Source organism: Puma concolor, chromosome C2, assembly GCF_028749965.1.
Source record: "Puma concolor isolate L17-30 chromosome C2, mPumCon1.1.hap2, whole genome shotgun sequence".
Taxonomy (NCBI): Eukaryota; Metazoa; Chordata; class Mammalia; order Carnivora; family Felidae; genus Puma; species Puma concolor.
Window position 1 is genome coordinate 32,871,903 of NC_141675.1, and position 17,516 is coordinate 32,889,418.

The following is a 17,516-nucleotide window of genomic DNA, read 5'->3' on the forward strand; positions in this document are numbered from 1 at the left end:
TCAAGTTGCAGTGTATCAAGCTTAACTCATGCAACCTTTTACTGTACCACCCTCAACCCTGCCTGGCTTTAAACCACCTCTCCCTCCTCCTTTCCATTATTTCAATTGAGGTGCTGTCATCCACCCAGTTACTCAAACCTAGAACTTGAAAGTCATGTTCTCCCTCTCCACCCTCCTAATCCATTCTAAATCTAAGAGCTGTCAGTTCTACCTCCTTCATCTTTTGAATTTAGTCACTTCTGTCTACAGACCTAGGAAAACCTAATGGAAGCCAACAACACCTCTCATCTCACTGACCAACATAGTTTACTCCTTGTCCTCTTGCCTCCAGTTTGGCCCCTTCTATTGTTTGTTTTCTCCACTCCAGTCATAAACTTTTTAAAGCTCAAATGCAGAAAATAACATGGTCAGATTTGAGCTTTTAATCCCTCCTTTGACCTTCATTGCTCTCAGAATGAACTCTAACCTTTCAACAAGGCATTCAAAGCTGTCTGGAATCCTGGTTCTGTCTGCCTTTGAGCCCCATTACCCAGCCTTGCTGCTCTCTATTTGAATGAAACTTCTTGTAGTTCCCTAAGTACACCATGCCTCACTAATTTTTTTCAGCATTTATTACTCGGCTTAAAAGTCACTTCCTTCAGGATGACTTCTCTAGTCCCCCAGGCTAGGTTAGATATTTTACCTTAATGCTCCTATATATCTGTCACTTCATCTTCAATATTGATTTATTGTTTGTTCCATACGTATCTTCCTCACTAGTTTGTAAGTTTTTGGTTTAGGGCAGGAACTATTGAATTCCCAGATCTAGTATACAGTAGGCCCTTAGTGAATGTTTGTTGAAAGAATAAGTGATTAACTTTCTTAAGGTTATATTGCAAATAAGTTCTGAAACTGGAAACAAAATCTGCGGCACTCTAAAACCCATGTTCTCCCACTAATGTATACATCACACAGTATAAAAAGATACAGCACCCAGAAGAATTGAAAGCAGGGTCTCAAAGAGATGTTTCTATACCCATATTCATAACAGCGTATTCAATAGCTAAAAGGTGGAAGCACTCAAATGTCCACTGATGGGTGAATGAATACATAAGCAAACTGTGGTATATACATACAATGGAATATGATTTAGCCTTAAAAAAAGAAGGAAATTCTGCAATATGCTACAATATGGGTGAACCTAGATGACATTATGCTAAGTGAAGTAAGTCAGTTACAGAAAGACAAGTCATTGCATGATTCTGTTTATATGAGATACTTAGTGTAGTCAAAATCATAAAGGCAGAAAGTATAGTGGTGGTGGCCAGGGGCTAAGGGGAAGGAAGATACAGAGTTTCAGTTTTACAAGATGAAAAGATTTATGGGGACAAATGGTGGTGATGGTTGCACAATTTGAATTAATATCACTGAACTGTACATTTAAAAATGATCAAGAAGGTAAATTTTATGTTATGTGTATTTTACCACAATAAAAAATTTCCAAGGAAAGCCCCCAAACACACAAAATATATTGCAAGGAGTCAGTCCCATTTTTCTCCTACATCTTCCCGATTCCCTATCTCTCTGCCTCAAGGTAACCAATCTTATTAGTTTCTGTATCTCCTTCCAGGTTTTCTTCTTGCCAATAGAAGCAAATATAAAGCTATATTCTTTACCTTCTGACCTTTTAAAAATTTTATATTAGAAAAAATTTTAACTACTTTTTCTGAAGTATGTAGCACAAGGAGCTAATAAGTACTCAGCTTGAATGAACTCACAAGATGGAGACTTGGAAGAGGATAGCTATTTGATGAGAGGGTAAAATAATCTTGCTGGCTCACCACCAGTGGGGCCTCTATGGAAGCTCCTCAGAGTTATCTTTTCTCTGGAGCTCTCCTAGACCACTCCCTCTGATGCAATATATGGGTTTGGACAGAAAGGAGGGTGCTGTACAGCCCGCCCCTTCTGAGCTGTCTGGGCTGGCTCCTCCTAGAACAATTCAGGCTTCACAGCAATTCAGACCTCAGCTCCAACATCTACATTCTGAAGCAAGGATGGCTGAGATGGACAGAATGCTTCATTCTGGAAAGAAACAGTGTTCCAGGTCGAGCTGAGTTGGCCAAATACAGACCCCCTCTACGGTTCTAGAAGAAATTTTGGCAAGTCTTATCATGTGGTTTTTCTACACCTTGATTCCATGTTTGCTCATTGGTAAGTACGAATTAGAATATAGCCAATAGCTTGGGATTCAAATATAGGTTAAGAAGGTGAAAAATAACTTCAGCAGAATTTGGAGTTGTAACATATGTGTAGAACATCTTATGTCTGTTTCTATAAAAAGGTTTCTCACTTCCTAAACCTTCATCCCCATATCACAAAGCAAAAGCCAGCATTCTAGTTGGAAATCTCTTTCCGAATGGTCACAGAACAATCTAGAAAAATAAAATGTCAGAACAAATAGTTTAAAGGTTAGCAGAGCTCCATGCATTTTATTATTTATCTCATCTGGTTTTAAAAGGCACAACATGGTCATCTCAGTCTTTGTGTGCTTTGGAGATGTTATCTGCAAGGACAGGTTAAAGTAAGATAAAGATTCTAACAAAATACACATGAATAAAAAGGCTTACTTTGCAACCTTGATATTGGGTATAAGACTTACAAAAATTGGACTTCTTTCCTGATCACTGCAGAAAGAGTAGCAGTTGGATATTCCATAGCATTTTAAAAAATTTGGTTTGGGGCATTTTCCCTACCAGTCAGTTTTACATAATTTTCTCTGCTCCACCCCTGGCTGCTTGTACCTACATGCTTTATTGTTCCAAAATTGAAGCTCTTTAGTCTTTGATGTTTCTTCATGTCAAAACACCTTTAAGAGAAATTTCTAATTTTAATGCTCCAAGGTACTGGGCACTTTGCAGTGTTGGTAGGAGCCTTGAGTACTTCCTGTCTTGTCTTTTTTTTTTTTTTTTTTTAACTGAGAACTAATTGTTTTAGTTTCAATTCGGCAACAACTTACTGCTAAAGTGATTTGCAAATGTTTAGAATCGGCTTTAACATCAGATTTATGGTGTCCCAGTTGCTCAACACATGGTGTTCGAATCTGCTGTTTATTTCGTGACCCAGCATATTCAGGCCTCAAGTCTATTTCTCACTATTCCTCGACAACAAATACAAACTACAGGCAGCTGCTGTCTTCACACTGACATGTAACACCCTCATTTCCTCCTCCTGGCTTTTCTGATGCTTCCCACCAGAAACACCATCTCCGGCCCAACCTCCTATCATATTTCTGGATGGGTCACTCTTCTTTCAGACTCTTGCTGGACTGCTGTCCCCTTTGACCCTTGACCCCACATACTCTACTCGAGTGGGCTACTTCTGTTAATTGCACTGACCTGAGGGAAGGGCCTGGGCATCTTTTCTGGTGTCCTCGAAGCTCCTAGCATAGGCTAAACATGTTGGTTAATTGGTCGGTTAGCTGATTGATCAGTTGGTGGAACATGTTGCCAGAAAAACACTCCCTGCACTAAGCCAGAGGGAGAAGATGGGAAGGCCGAATGAGAAGGGGAAAGCTCAGCATTTTTCCCCCCAGGTTCTTTTCCCTTTATTGAGGTATCTTGACAGATAACATTATATTACTTTCAGGTATACAACATAATGATTTGGTACTTGTACATATTGCAGAATGATCGCCATAATAAATCTAGTTAACATCCATCACCATACATAGTTATGTAACTGAACCCATGTGAGTTCGCTTCTTGAGGAGTCAGAAACTGCACCGGCTTCATTTGTTGCACAAAGAAAACTTGTATTTGCAGCAGATAAGGAGATCATGGGGGAATGGCTTCAAAAGCAGTAACTCCCAAGGGTGAATGGGTTCCTTTTATTTAGGGTTAGGATTAATATTCAGATAAGGAGGCCTTGTCATGGTATATAGAGGTGGGCATAAGGTCACACATGCACCTTAAGGCAACATGCCTATACATACAGTGTATGTTAGGTAAATGGACCGTGTGCTCCTCCTTGGGTGGAGATTTTATTATTATAATGAGGTAAAGGTAATTGCTGGTCTTTCCAGAGGTCACTCTGTGGTTTATCTGCACAAGCACAAGTCAGGGGTTTAGCACAGTCTATTCACCATCCTCCTCCTCCTCCTCCTCCTCCTCGTCCTCATCGTCCTCCTCCTCATCCTCGTTCTCCTCCTCCTTGTCCTCCTCCTCTTCGTCCTCCTCTTCCTTGTCCTCCTCCTCCTCCTTCTCCTCCTCCTCCTTGTCGTCGTCCTCATCCTCCTCATCCTCATCCTCCTCCTCCTCGTCCTCGTCGTCCTCCCCCTCCCCCTCCTCCCCCTCCGCCCCCTCCTCCTCCCCCTCCCACTACTACCACCACCACTACTACTACTCCCATACTACTACTGCCGCTACTGCTGCTGTTGCTACTACTACCACCAACAGCAACAACAATAATAATGGCCACAACAATCACACTGGCCGTTTCTGAGCACACACTCTGCTCCAGATTAGCAAAAATGTTCTCTTGACTTCTCACATCAATCTTGTCAGGTAGGTGGTGTTATCCCCATGTTACATCCTAGGAAACAGAGATTCAAAGAAGTTCAGTGATTTGCCCAAGTTTATGCATCTCGTAAGCGGGAGAATTGGAATTTGACTCTGGTTTGGCTGATTCCAGAGCCTGTGCCCTTTGCACTTCTCTGCAGAAGCAGCTGAGACACTGAAGCACACCAGGAAAAGGGAGGACAAAATACAGGGAATAAAGGAATGGTACTACCTTTTCTGAGCATTTGCCATAAAGACCGTTGGAGGTGAAAGTGGCAGAAAGGAACCCAAATGAGGGGAGCTGACAGCAGACCCAGTGGGAGGAAGCCAGCATGGCATCATTGTAGGGAGGAGAAACAAGGATTTCTGCCTGGAAACTTTGCCCAGGGGCTTTGCGGTGGGCAGCCTTTACTTAGCAGCAAAAATATCCAAAGCAACATAGGGGATTAGGAAAAAGGAAGTCAGGCTGAGGCTAATTTCATGAAGGGAGCCAAGCCTTGCTTCACTTACTTAGCTTTCATCACTTGGCACTTCTGGTACCCACTATGTGCTGCGTTCTGGGCAAGGCGCTGATTATAGATGGACAAATTGGAGTCTCTTGTCTTTAGGAAACCTAAAGGCCTGCTGGGAAATACATTTAAGTCTTTGGCGTTTGGGACTTTACTATTATAGTTTCAACTACTCTTTGGCAAGGGGGGGGGGCGGGTAAGGTCTGGATTAGTGGTACTCAAATGCACATTGCAATCACCTGGAGAGCTCTTAAATGCCTGGGTTTCACAGCCAGAGATTCTGACTTAATTAATCTAGGGTGCTTCCTGGCCATTGGGATGTTTCAAAACTCCCTGGGTGGGCCTTCTGAGAGAAGTGGTTTGTTCCAGGACTGGGCAGAGAAAATACAAGTCTAGAGCATTTGTGGTAAGAAAGTGCTCCAAAAAGGATGGAGGCCTAAATGAAATGAGTATCGTTAATTAAATCCTGGATTGGAAAAGAACATTAGTGGAAAACCAGGCAAAATTCAAATAAGTGTGTTTAGTTAGTAGTAATGCACCAATGTTGGTTTCTTAGTTTTGACAAATATATCATGGCTATGTAAGATGATAGTATTGGGGGAAGCTGGGTGAAGAATATATAGAAACTCTGTGTACTGTTTGCAGTTTTTTCTGTAAATCTAAAATAATTCCAAAAATAAAAATTCTATTAATAAAAATAACATGAAAAAAGAGAGTGAGGAGTGGGAGTAAGTCAAAAGGACGCAGGAGCCAATCTCAAAGAGCTCCCAATGGCCAAAGCTGGAATTATTTGAGTAACAAAGTAAGTAACAATAGAATAAAATAAATATTCATGAGTCCATACTAATATAAGTAGTTGAACAAAGGAATAAATGAATAAATAGAGGAGAAGGAACAGCTCTTCCTTACAGAATTCTCATTAATAAATGGAAAAATCACCGTTAACTAGAACATCCCAGCAGTAATTGTTGCAAATACTAGCCATTAGTAAGCGCTAAAATTAATGGATGAAAGTTTGAGGAGAAGCAGAATATTCATAGTGTCACAGTATCTCCCCTAAGTTATTTATTAATTACAAAGGGGGGAAATGGTACTTTTTACATTAGAGATGCCTAACACCACCAGGAATAAGACATACTAACATCATGTACTCCCTGTGAATACATGCCAAAAAGTATTACCTCAGTCAAATTATGGGAAAACATCAGAAAAACCCAAACTGAGGAATATTCTACAAAACAACTGAGTAGTACTCTTTAAAAAAGGGAATGTCATAAAGATAAAGACCAAGAACAGACTGGAGGAGACTAACTAGATATGTGGTAACTAAATGTGGGATCCTGGATCGGTTCCTGGGAAAAAAGAAAGGACGTTAGGGGAAAAACTGGTGGCATTTAAATAAAACCTGAAGCTTAATCAATGATATTGTATCAATGTTAATATCTTGATTTTCATAATGGTACTATGCTTATGTACATATGGATGGCTGAAGTAGAAGGGTATATGAAGTAGAGGGTATATGGGAGCTCTCTGTACTATATTTTGCAACTCTTCTCTAAGTCTGAAATTATTTAAAACAAAACTTAACCAAACAAAATCAAACCATCTCCCTCATGATTCTAATGGGGCAGCCATGGTTGAGAATAGCCTCTAGACCCATGTTTCTCAAACTTTAATGTGCGTATGAATTACCTGGGGATCTTGTTAAAATGCAGATTCCGGTTCAATAAAATGTAGGTTGTAGCCTGAAGTCTGCATTTCTAATAAGCTTCTGGGTAATGTGATGCTGCTGATCCAAAGACCATACTTTAAGACTATGAATTAATCTGTCACTTTCCTGAGGCATGAATTTGTTTGCGTACCTTTTAAAGCTGGGTTGTAGGCACCAGTTTCTGCAGCAGCGAGTGATGCCAACAGCCTGCTCAGCAGCCATGTCCTCGCTCAGCCTTGGCCTTTTCTTCTTCTGCTCATATACAGAGTAATTTTCTTACAATAATTGACTGTATTTGAGGGAGGAATTTTAGGGCATAGTGTCGTTTATAGAGCCAATATCCTCTGTAGTGTAAGCCCCATGTCATAAGCAGAAAAATGGTCCTCCAAAGATGTACATGCTCTAATCCCTGGAACCTGCGGTAGGTTACCCTCCATGGAATAAGGAATTTTAAAGATGTGATTAATATTATGGAACCTTGAAACTGGGAGATTATCCTGGATTATCAGAGAGGGCCCAACCTAATACATGAAAAATTGAGAACCTTTTCTGGGTGCAGTGAGAGAGAGATGGGAAGACAGAAGAGAAGGAAGAAGAAATCTGAAGCATGAAAGGGAATCAATCAGCCATTGTTGGCTTTGAAGATGGAAGAAGGGGGCCATGAGCAGGAATGTAGGCAGCCTCTAGAAGCTGGAAGGGCAAAGAAATAGATTCTCCTCCTGGGCATCTAGAAAGAATGCAGTCCTGCCAACTCATAGGCCTAGTGAGACCTGTGTAAGACTCCTGACTTACAGAACTGTAACATAATAAACGTGTGTTGTTTTAAGATGCTAAATTTCTTTATGCAAAAAAAGCATAAATATTTACAAGGAACCAAAAGATCATACAGAGGGTTCCAGGATCTCTCTCCAACTCTGGTGCGAATTCCTATCCAGCATGGCTAGAGATAGAATTCTTTCAGACTTTGCACCCTCCTCAATGTGGCTAATCTCTGTCCTGTCCACACTTCCAAGTTTACTCTTACTTTCCCCTTGACTATACAGTTGAGCCTTGAACAACATACCAATCCCGGTGCAATAGAAAATCCACATATAACTTCTGACTCTCCAAAACTTGACTACTAATAGGCTACTAATGACCAGAAGCCTTACCAATAACATAAATAGTTGATTAACACATTTCATATAATACATGTATTATATACTGTATTCTTATAATAAAGTAAGCTAGAAAAAGAAATGCCATTAAGAAAATCATAAGGATAAGAAAATACATTTATAGTACTGTACTGTATTTATCAAAAAAGATCTGTGTATGAGAGGACCTGCATAGTTCAATCCCTTGTTGTTTGAGGGTCAACTGTATTCTTTGTTTTTGCACTTGCACATTTACATCAGGTAGAGTCTTTTTTAACTGGTTTCTTCAGAGACTTGACATCAATACACATGACTGAGGACACTTATAAAGGAGAATGCTGTGTGCATAACAAAGTTTTCTTTTTCTCCCCTTAACTGTGTTCTCAAGACCATATTCTGTAACAGTTGGAGAGGATTTTTTTTTTTTTTAAAACACTTTGAAGGTGGGAAGAATCACTTTTGGCTTGAGTTTCCATCTCATAGAGTCATTTCCTATTTCCTGCTTAGTGTCCTAGCAGAAAAGGAATCATTCTTCATGCAGTGCCATGGTACTTTCTATGTAACTCTATTAAATGTTGCCTGGCCTCAGTAGTTCATGGGCATTACTGTTTTTCCATCTCATACCCAGTGTACATGTGTTATATAAACCCGGGCAAAACAAAGATGATATTTGGAATACACTATACAAATAGCATAAGGATATTAAAGACGTTACCTTTAGGGCTCATAAAGAAGCAGCAGTTTTCATTTTGATAAAGGAATGAGACTGAGTATTTTGCCCACAATGGATTTGTGAATGGATTCTGTGAAGTTCCACAGGTAGAAGAGAGTCACACAAGTGCAAATTATTGCATTAACACAATGGAACCACCTAAAGGTTGGGACATCTTTTGCTGTTTTCCTGCCCTAGGTGCCTTCTTATGAAGAAAGACATACTGCGTAATTCAACCTCAGAGTGTGTTGCTTAAATCCTTAAGTGACCTAATCATCAGGTTACCCTCCCTAAACAGGTCTCCCTCACTGATTTAATTGACTGGACCTAATTATAGAACTTCACATTTTTCCTAGGTGCATTTCATTTTGAGTTTATCCCATCATAATCTTTTAAACTCTCTTTTTAATGTTTATTTTATTTTTGAGAGAGACAGAGCGTGAGGAGGGGAGGTGCAGAAAGAGAGAGGGAGACACAGAATCTGAAGCAGGTTCTCTCTGAGCTGTCAGCACAGAGTCTGATGCGGGGCTCAAACCCACAAACTGTAAGATCATGATCTGAGCTGAAGTCCGATGCTTAACTGACTAAGCCACCCAGGCGCCCATCATGATCTTTTAAAGTATATCCTGTCATTCACATAATCAGAATTAATACTATTAATATGTCATGATATTATGGTTGTATTTTTTAATTGAAATTGTGTTGAGGAAATTCTAGATTCACATTCAGTATTAAGAAATAATATAGGGATTGGGGCACCTGGGTAGCTCAGTCAGTTGAGTGTCAGACTCTTGATTTCGGCTCAGGTCATGATCTCACAGTCGTGAGGTGGAGCCTGTGTTGGGCTCTGCACTGACAACTCGGCCTGCTTTGGATTTTCTCTCTTCCTCTAGCTCTGCCCCTCCCCCGCTCACGTGAGAATGCACACGTGTTCTCTCTCTCTCTCAAAATAAATAAATAAACTTAAAAAAAAAAAAGAAATAATACAGGGACCCCAGTTTCCCCCAGTGGTATTTTGGAGAACAGTAGCATAATATCACAACCAGTATGTTGACATCATTGATACAATTCTGTCTTGTTCTGATTTCTCCAGTTTTACTTGTACACATTAGTTTATGTGTGTGTGGACAAGTGTGTGTATACGTTTGTGTGTTTGCCACCAGAGTCAGCATACTGAACAGTTCAGACATCGCAATGATACCTCCTGTTGCCTTTTTATAACTATACCCACCTCCCTCTCACCACCCTCACTTCCCCACTGTTTCTAACCTCCGGCAACCACTAATCTGTTCTCCATTTCTAAAATTTTATGATTTCAAAATGTTATATAAATAGAATCATACAGTATGTAACTTTTTGGGATTGGCTTTTTCTATTCAGCAAAGTTCCCTGGAGATTCCTAAGTTGTTTTGTGTGTCACTAATTGGTTCCTTTTAGTATTCCATGGATGGATATTCTATAATTTGTTTAACCATTCAGCTCTTGAAGGACATATAGGTCAATTCCAGTTTGTCTATGAACATTGTGTATAGATCTTTTGTGATAGAAGTTTTAATTTCTTTGGGATAAATGCCCAAGAGTACAATTGCTGGGTTGTATAGTAATTATAAGTTTAGTTTTACAAGAAACTGCTAATGTATTTTCCAGAATGGCAAATACCATTTTACATTACCACCAGCAATATATGAGTGATCCACTTTCTCTGCATCCTCACCAGGATTTGGTTTTGTCTTTTTTTTTTTTAATTATTTATTTTATTTTAGCCATCTGGATAACTGTGTGTTGCTATTTCATTGTGGTTTTAACTTGCATTTTCCTAATAGCAAATGGTGTTGAACATCTGTTCATGTACATATTTTCCATCTGTATGTTCTCTTCAGTGACATGTCTCTTCATGTCTTTTTCCCATTTTCTAATTATTGTTTGCTTTTCTACTGTTGATTTTTAATAGTTCTTTACATGTTCTAGACATGAGTCCTTTGTGAGATAGGTAGTTTTCTAATATTTTCTCCCATTCTGTAGCTTGTCTCCTCCTTCTCTTAATAGGTTCTTTTGCAGAGCAAAAGATTTTAATCTTGGGGCCTGGGTGGCTCAGTTGGTTAAGTGTCTGACTTTAACTCAAGTCATGATCTCACAGTTTGTGAGTTCGTGCCCTGCATTGGGCTCTCTGCTGTCAGCACAGAGCCTGCTTCAGATCCTCTCTCCCCCACCCTGCCCCCTGCCCTGCCTCTCTCCTGCTCATTCTTGCTGTCTTGCTCTCAAAATCAGTCAATAAATAAATAAACCAAAAAAAAAAAAAAGATTTTAATTTTGATGATGCTCAGTTATAATTTTTTCCTTTTATGAGTCTAGTTTTTGGTGTCAAGAGTAAGAACTCTTTGCCTAGCCCTGAAAATTTTCTCCTTTGTTTTTTCTTAAAAGTTTTAGAGTTTACATTTTACATTCAGTCTATCCTTTTTTTTGAGAGAGTGCATGTACATGCGTGTGTGAGAGGGGGAGGGGCAGAGGGAGAGGGAGAGGAAAATCTTCAACAGGCTCCAATCCCAGCACAGAGCCCTACGAGGTTCAATCTCACCATCTGTGAGATCATGACCTGAGCCGAAATCAAGAGTCTGATGCCCAACCAACTGAGCCACCCAGGTACCCCTCTATGGTCCATCTGAGTTCATTTTAAAATAAGGTGCAGGGTTTAGGTTGAGATGTATTATTATTTGCCTTGCAGATGTCCTATTGCTTTAGTATTATTTGTTGAAATGGCTATTCATCTTCTATTGAATTACTTTTGTGCCTTTGCCAAAAATCAGTTGAGTATATCTGTGTGGGTCTATTTCTGGGATCTCTATTTTGTTTCATTGGTCTATGTGTCTTTTTTTTTTTTTTTTTTTTTTTTTTTGGCCAATACTACACAATCTCAATTACTGTAAGTCTTGAAATTGGGTAGATTTATTCCTCTCATTTTATTCTTCTTCAAAATTGTTTTCTTATACATTTGAGATAAAGCTTATCTATATCTACAAAATCCTTGATGGGTTTTGATAGGAATTACATTAAATCTGTATGTGAACTTGGGGAAAATTACCATTTTAATTATGTTGAATTGTCCAGTCCATTAACACAGTATGTGTCTCCATTTATTTAGTTTGGCCTTGAAATCCTTGACCAGCATTGTGGAGTTTTCTCTCTACAGATCCTAGATATGTTCTATACCTAAGATTTATTACCATTTCATTTTTTTGAGTGATTGTAAATAGCATTTTTAATTTTGGTATATAAATGTTCATTGCTAATATATAGAAATACAATTTTTTATGTTTATCTTGTATCCTATAATAATACTTGTTGAACTCAGTTATTAGTTGTAAGAGGTTTTTCTTTTTGTTTTTGCAGATTCTGTGGGATCTTCTCTTTTTTTAAGATTTTATTTTATTTTTATTTTTTTCAAGTATATTTATTTTGAGAGAGAGAGAGTGCACAAGTGGGGGAGGGACAGATTGGGAGAGAGAGAGAGAAAGAGAATCCCAAGCAGGCTCAGTAGTGTCAGCACAGAGCCCAGTGTGGGACTTGAAGCCACAAACTGCAAGATCATGACCTGAGCCAAAGTCAGATGCTTAACCAACCGAGTCACCAAGGCACCCCTTTATTTTTTTAAAGTATTCTCTACACCCAATGTGGGGCTCACCCTCACAATCCTGAGATCAAGAGTCACATGCTCTACTGACTGATCCAGCCAGACACCCTCATTCCATGGGAATTTCTACATAGCCTATCATGTCATCTGCAAACAGGGAGAGTTTTATTACTTCCTTTCCAATCTGTAATGCCTTTTACTTCTTTTGTTTGATTCATGACAGTTGCTAGAACTTTCAGTATTATGTTGAATAAAAGTGGTGATTTCAACTACATGGTTGGAACTCGAGGGTATTATGCTAAGTGAAATTAGTCAGAGAAAGACAAATATCATATGACTTCACTCATATGAAGACTTTAAGACACAGAAAAGATGAGCATAAGGGAAGGGAAGCAAAAATAATATAAAAACAGGGAGGGGGACAAAACATAAGAGGCTCTTAAATATGGAGAACAAACAAAGGATTACTAGAGGGGTTGAGGACGGGAGGATGGGCTAAATGGGTAAGGGGCATTAAGGAATCTACTCCTGAAATCATTATTGCACTATATGCTAACTAACTTGGATGTAAATTAAAAAAAAAAAGTGGTGAGAATGAACATCCTTGCCTTGTTCTTGATTTTAGGGGGAAAACATTGAAGTCTTTCACCATTAAGTAAGGTATTATGAGTAGGTTTTTTGTAGATGGTCTTTATCAAATTGAGATAACTCCCTGCTGTTCTTTTTTTTTTTTTTAAACGTTTTTAAATTTATTTTTGAGAGAGAGAGAGACAGAGCATGAGTGGGGGAGGGGCAGAGAAAGAGGAAGACACAGAAGCCTAAGCAGCCTCCAGGCTCTAAGCTGACAGCACAGAGCCTGACGTGGGGCTTGAACTCACGAACTGCAAGATTATGACTTGAGATCATGACTTGAGCCAAAGTTGAATGATTGAGCCACCCAGGCGCCCCTTCCTGCTGTTCTTAACATGAAGAGAGACGTCTTCTTTTTAAAATCATGAATGAGTGTTAGATATTATAAGTACTTTTTCTGTGTCAATTGATATGACTGTAGGATTTTTCTTCTTTAGCTTTTTGATATGGTGGATTACATTAATTGATTTTCAAATGTTGAACTAGCCTTGCGTACCTGGAATAAATTCCACTTTGTCATGGTGTATAATCTTTTTTATACATTATAGAGTTGGGATTGCTAGTATTTTGTTCAAGATTTTTCATCTAAGTGCATGAGATATATTGTTCTGTTGGTTGTTGTTTTTGTTTTTAAAATATATTACTATCTTTGATTTTGGTTTCAGGGTAATACTGACTTCATAAAATAAGTTGGAAAGTTCTTTTATTTTGTGGGAAAAGGTTGTATAAAATTGGTGTTAATTAAAAAAAAATTGGTAGTGTTCTCCAGGGAAACCATTGCCTGGAGATTTCAGTTTTGAGAGTCTTAAAGTTATGAATTATAGCTGTATATTTACATAGCTATGTGATACCCATATATCTGACTAGAGAAATATTTTGAATACTTTAGCAGAGGAAGGATGTCAGAGAGAACCATGCCCCACCCTCTTGTGCCACCCCACTGCAGCTGGCTCTTTTCCTTTTCATCCCTGGGGTGATTGCAAAATTGAGTGGGGAGGGTAAGAGGCCTTCCTCTGGGTACCCCAGGTGTTTCCTTGCAGGGCAGGTTGTGGATGCCAAGAGTAGGATGGAGGTGTATCACTGGGGTCCTACATTAGAGAAGCAAGGGCATCAGCCCCCCATCCCCTCATGGCCACAGGGCTTGATAATGAACAACAGGTGCCAATCTGGACACAGGCACAGAGATGAAAAGGCCCCTGGTGAGGGCCCCAGTTCCCCCCACACTGTGCTACTGATGTTATCACTGTGGTTGTAACAGCAAAGGGAGGCAGGTGTTAGGGACTAAAAGAGAGGTGTGTCAAAGTGGGAGGAGAAGAACCACAGCAGAAGATCCAGACTGCACCCTTGGCTGCATACAGGGATGAATCCCAGGACTGCCCACCTCCTTAGGAGTGCAGCTTCAGTTTCACAGGTCTATTTGATTCTGTGTGAAAACCATAGACCCACTGTGTGCACACCCTGGGCACACCACACACCTGTGTGAGCAGATGATTGTGTCCCAGCTGCCTCAGGGGCCTGCAGTCTCCCTGGAGTGGAGTCTACCATCTGGCTTGGTGCCCTTCTGGATTGGACTCCTTCCACAGCAGACCTGAGCCTGTATTTCCCAGCTGGCAGCTGACTCCCCATTTGACTTTTGGGGGATGTGAAGGGATGTGCTTTGGTACCCGAGTGGCAATAGTGGAAGGAGGTAATGAGAAAGGGGCCGGAACCTGCATGGGTTTAGTCACATGGTCAGTGGCAGAGTCAAGGCCTGCATCTAGGTGGATCTGACATAAGAGTTGTAAATAATGTGCTTTAGTTTTCTCATTTATACAGTGGAGAAACCAATGGTCCTTACTTCACAGTATGATCATGAGGATTAAGTGAGATAATCATGTAACAATGTAACACATGGCCTAGATAGAACATGGTAAGTGCTTAATAATATCAGCCATTATTATTACTAATGTTAATATGCCATTTATCACCAAAGGCAGAATTACAATGACGATAGCAACAATTTAGCATTAACGCAAGTATGATAAAATTAGAATTGTTTCAGTTTTATTAACATGTGAGGCCTTTCATTAGAAACTAATTTGAAGCTGTGACATTCCCCTGATATGAGTTCAAGTGTCAGCCTGTCTAACTACCTCAATCCCAGATGGAGTGGCCATCCTGCCTGCCCCTCAGAACCTCTCTGTACAATCAACCAACATGAAGCATCTCTTGACGTGGAGCCCAGTGATGGTGTCTGGAGAAATAATATACTATTTCGTTGAGTACCAGGGGTGAGTTTGATTTGTTTTGTTTTGTTTTTAATTTTTCTCCCTTAAAGAGTAGTTGATTCCTGGAGATACAGTCGTCATGCCAGAGCTGAAGGAGGCTTGGTGAGCCCAGGGATAGATTATTTTCCACGATCTGCCTCCTCTGTTTGCATGGGCATTGGGACAGTTGAAGAAGCAAGGGAAATTGTGCTGTAGATTTTACAGTGAGCTCTCTGGGAATACAAGTGTGTATAAACATTCTGGTAGACCTTCTTTTCAACAGTAAGCCAACTGTCCAATGCTAAAGAAAATCTTAAAAAATGAGTTTGGCTCTGACTTGAGGTGGATAAATCATTGGAGTCACAGATCTTTTGGAGGTGGGGGAGGCCTCAGTTTTCCTGACTATGATCTTGCCTGTAGGAGCCAAAACAAATCATGATCCTAAAGATTAGCAGGACCTGGGGTTAGGAGGATCTACTCTTCTTCAGGTGCCCAGGCTCTGAGAGCTCTTGAGAAGAGACAGGGACACAGAAGGCTCTCAATATGTTTCATTAACAGTAAATACACACTGAACACCTATGTGTGTAGACATTGCTCTAGGATCAGGGGTACAGATGACAAGATTTCTAGGTAGAGGGAGCTTCCATTTAGAAGAGGAGACAGACAGTAAAGTGGTAAAGAATCAAATACACTAGGTCTACACTGTCCAGTGTGGTAGCACTAGACACAGATTGCTACTTAAATTTAAATCAGTTAAAATCACATTAAAGCATCTGTTTTTCAGTCATACGAGTCACATCGCAAGTTCTTAATAGCCACATGTGGCTAGTGACTACCATATTGAACAACACCGATATGGAAAATGTTCTATCGGGCCGCACTGCTCTAGGCGGTTTCAGATATGTTTAAGCCGGTATCTGAAGGACAGGAGGAGCATTGTGAACAGCAGGGATGGAACATTTGAGCCACAGTGAACAGGTAGTCACAGGTCCTAAGGTAATAAGAGCTCAGCATGGGAGGAATGGCAAGGAGGCCAGTGTAGAGGGAACATCATGTTTAGGGGCAGTGAAGGCCAGAGAGTGTTGCAGGTCCCAGGGAAGAGTTTGGATTCTGTTCTAAGTGCTTTGGAAGCCATTAAGAAGAGAAATGTCACGATCTGTTGAGTGATGAATGGTTTGAAGAACACCAGAAGTGGAAGCTGAGTCAGGAGACCACAGCAAAGCCAGGGATGAAAGTAGCCAAGATTCAGGGGGTGCTGTGGAGATGGAGAGGCCAGGACAGATTGGGGTTTATGCCTAGGTTTCCCTTGTCCCGTGATAAAAGGAGTAAGAAAGTATGGATGGTGGGTGAAGGAGGTGGATGGAGGAACTGGAGAAAGGAGCAAATGCTTCTTTTGCTGATCCATAAAAAGCAGGTCAATGAGGCAGTTACTTGCACCCATCATTGAGCCTAGGTAGAAGGGGCTGGTATGACACGATGTCCTCTTCTCCTTGGCCAGAGAGTACGAGAGCCTGTACATGAGCCACGTCTGGATCCCCAGCAGCTGGTGCTCACCCACCAAAGGTCCTGAGTGTGACATCACTGATGACATCACTGCCACTGTGCCGTACAATCTCCGTGTCAGGGCCACCCAGGGCTCAGAGACCTCAGCCTGGAGCACTCTGAAGCCTCCCTTCAATCGAAATTCAAGTAAGGCACTTCTCTTCTTACTCCCCCATCCCCATTGGCCTCCCCTTCAGGAACCAAATTCACTGAGAGTTTCAGAATTCTTGTTAGCGTCAAATTAGCCTTGAACACAAACAGTCCTAACTGGTCCATTTATTTATTTGTTGTAAATGTTTATTTATATTGAGAGAGAGAGTGGGTGTGCATGTGTGGGTGGGGGAGGGGCCAGAGAGAGAGGGAGAAAGAGAATCTCAAGCTGATAGCCAAGAGGCTGATGCAGGGCTCCATCATGACCTGAGATGACATCGAGAGTCAGATGCTTAACCGACTGAGCCACCCAGATGCCCCCTAACTGGTCCATTAAAAAAAATTGTCAACTGCTAAAATAAATAAATAAATAAATAAATAAATAAATAAATAAAAATTGCCACTGCTTCCCACATGCCCTCTCATTTTGGAAGAGACTTTGGAAGTCATTCCTGGCTGTCTCTGTCAGGGTCTGCAGGTGGTGGGGAACATGGAAGGATTGGGTAGAAATCAGAACATGAGGGAGGCCAAGGTAGAAGGGGCTGAGGAAGGTGAAGACAGATTTGAAGGGGAAGTTGACCCTCTAGAGTCAGAGTGGTAGGATTCAAATCCTAGCTCAGCCACTTGATAGCTGGCTCCCTGCCTTCTCACCCATAAGAAAGACAACAGTTTGCCTCACTGGGTAGTTGTGGGGACCATATAAGGTGTACTGTGTAA

General features: G+C 40.6%; 1 protein-coding gene across 5 annotated transcripts in view; it reads left to right on the forward strand.

Moving 5' to 3' along the window:
- The first annotated feature begins 1,792 nt into the window (after positions 1–1,792).
- The window catches only part of IL20RB (interleukin 20 receptor subunit beta), a 32,938-nt gene continuing 17,214 nt past the window's right edge, over positions 1,793–17,516 (forward strand). Inside the window, exons 1-3 of one of the 5 annotated variants that reach the window (XM_086674359.1) lie at positions 1,793–2,190; positions 15,005–15,131; positions 16,606–16,796. In XM_086674359.1, the coding sequence (XP_086530485.1) occupies positions 2,151–2,190; positions 15,005–15,131; positions 16,606–16,796 (358 nt within the window). In that variant the 5' untranslated portion in view covers positions 1,793–2,150. Of the gene's footprint in view, positions 2,191–14,931; positions 15,132–16,605; positions 16,797–17,516 lie in introns of all 5 variants that reach the window. The other 4 variants (XR_015239996.1, XR_015239995.1, XM_086674358.1 and 1 more) reach the window with 4 other exon arrangements.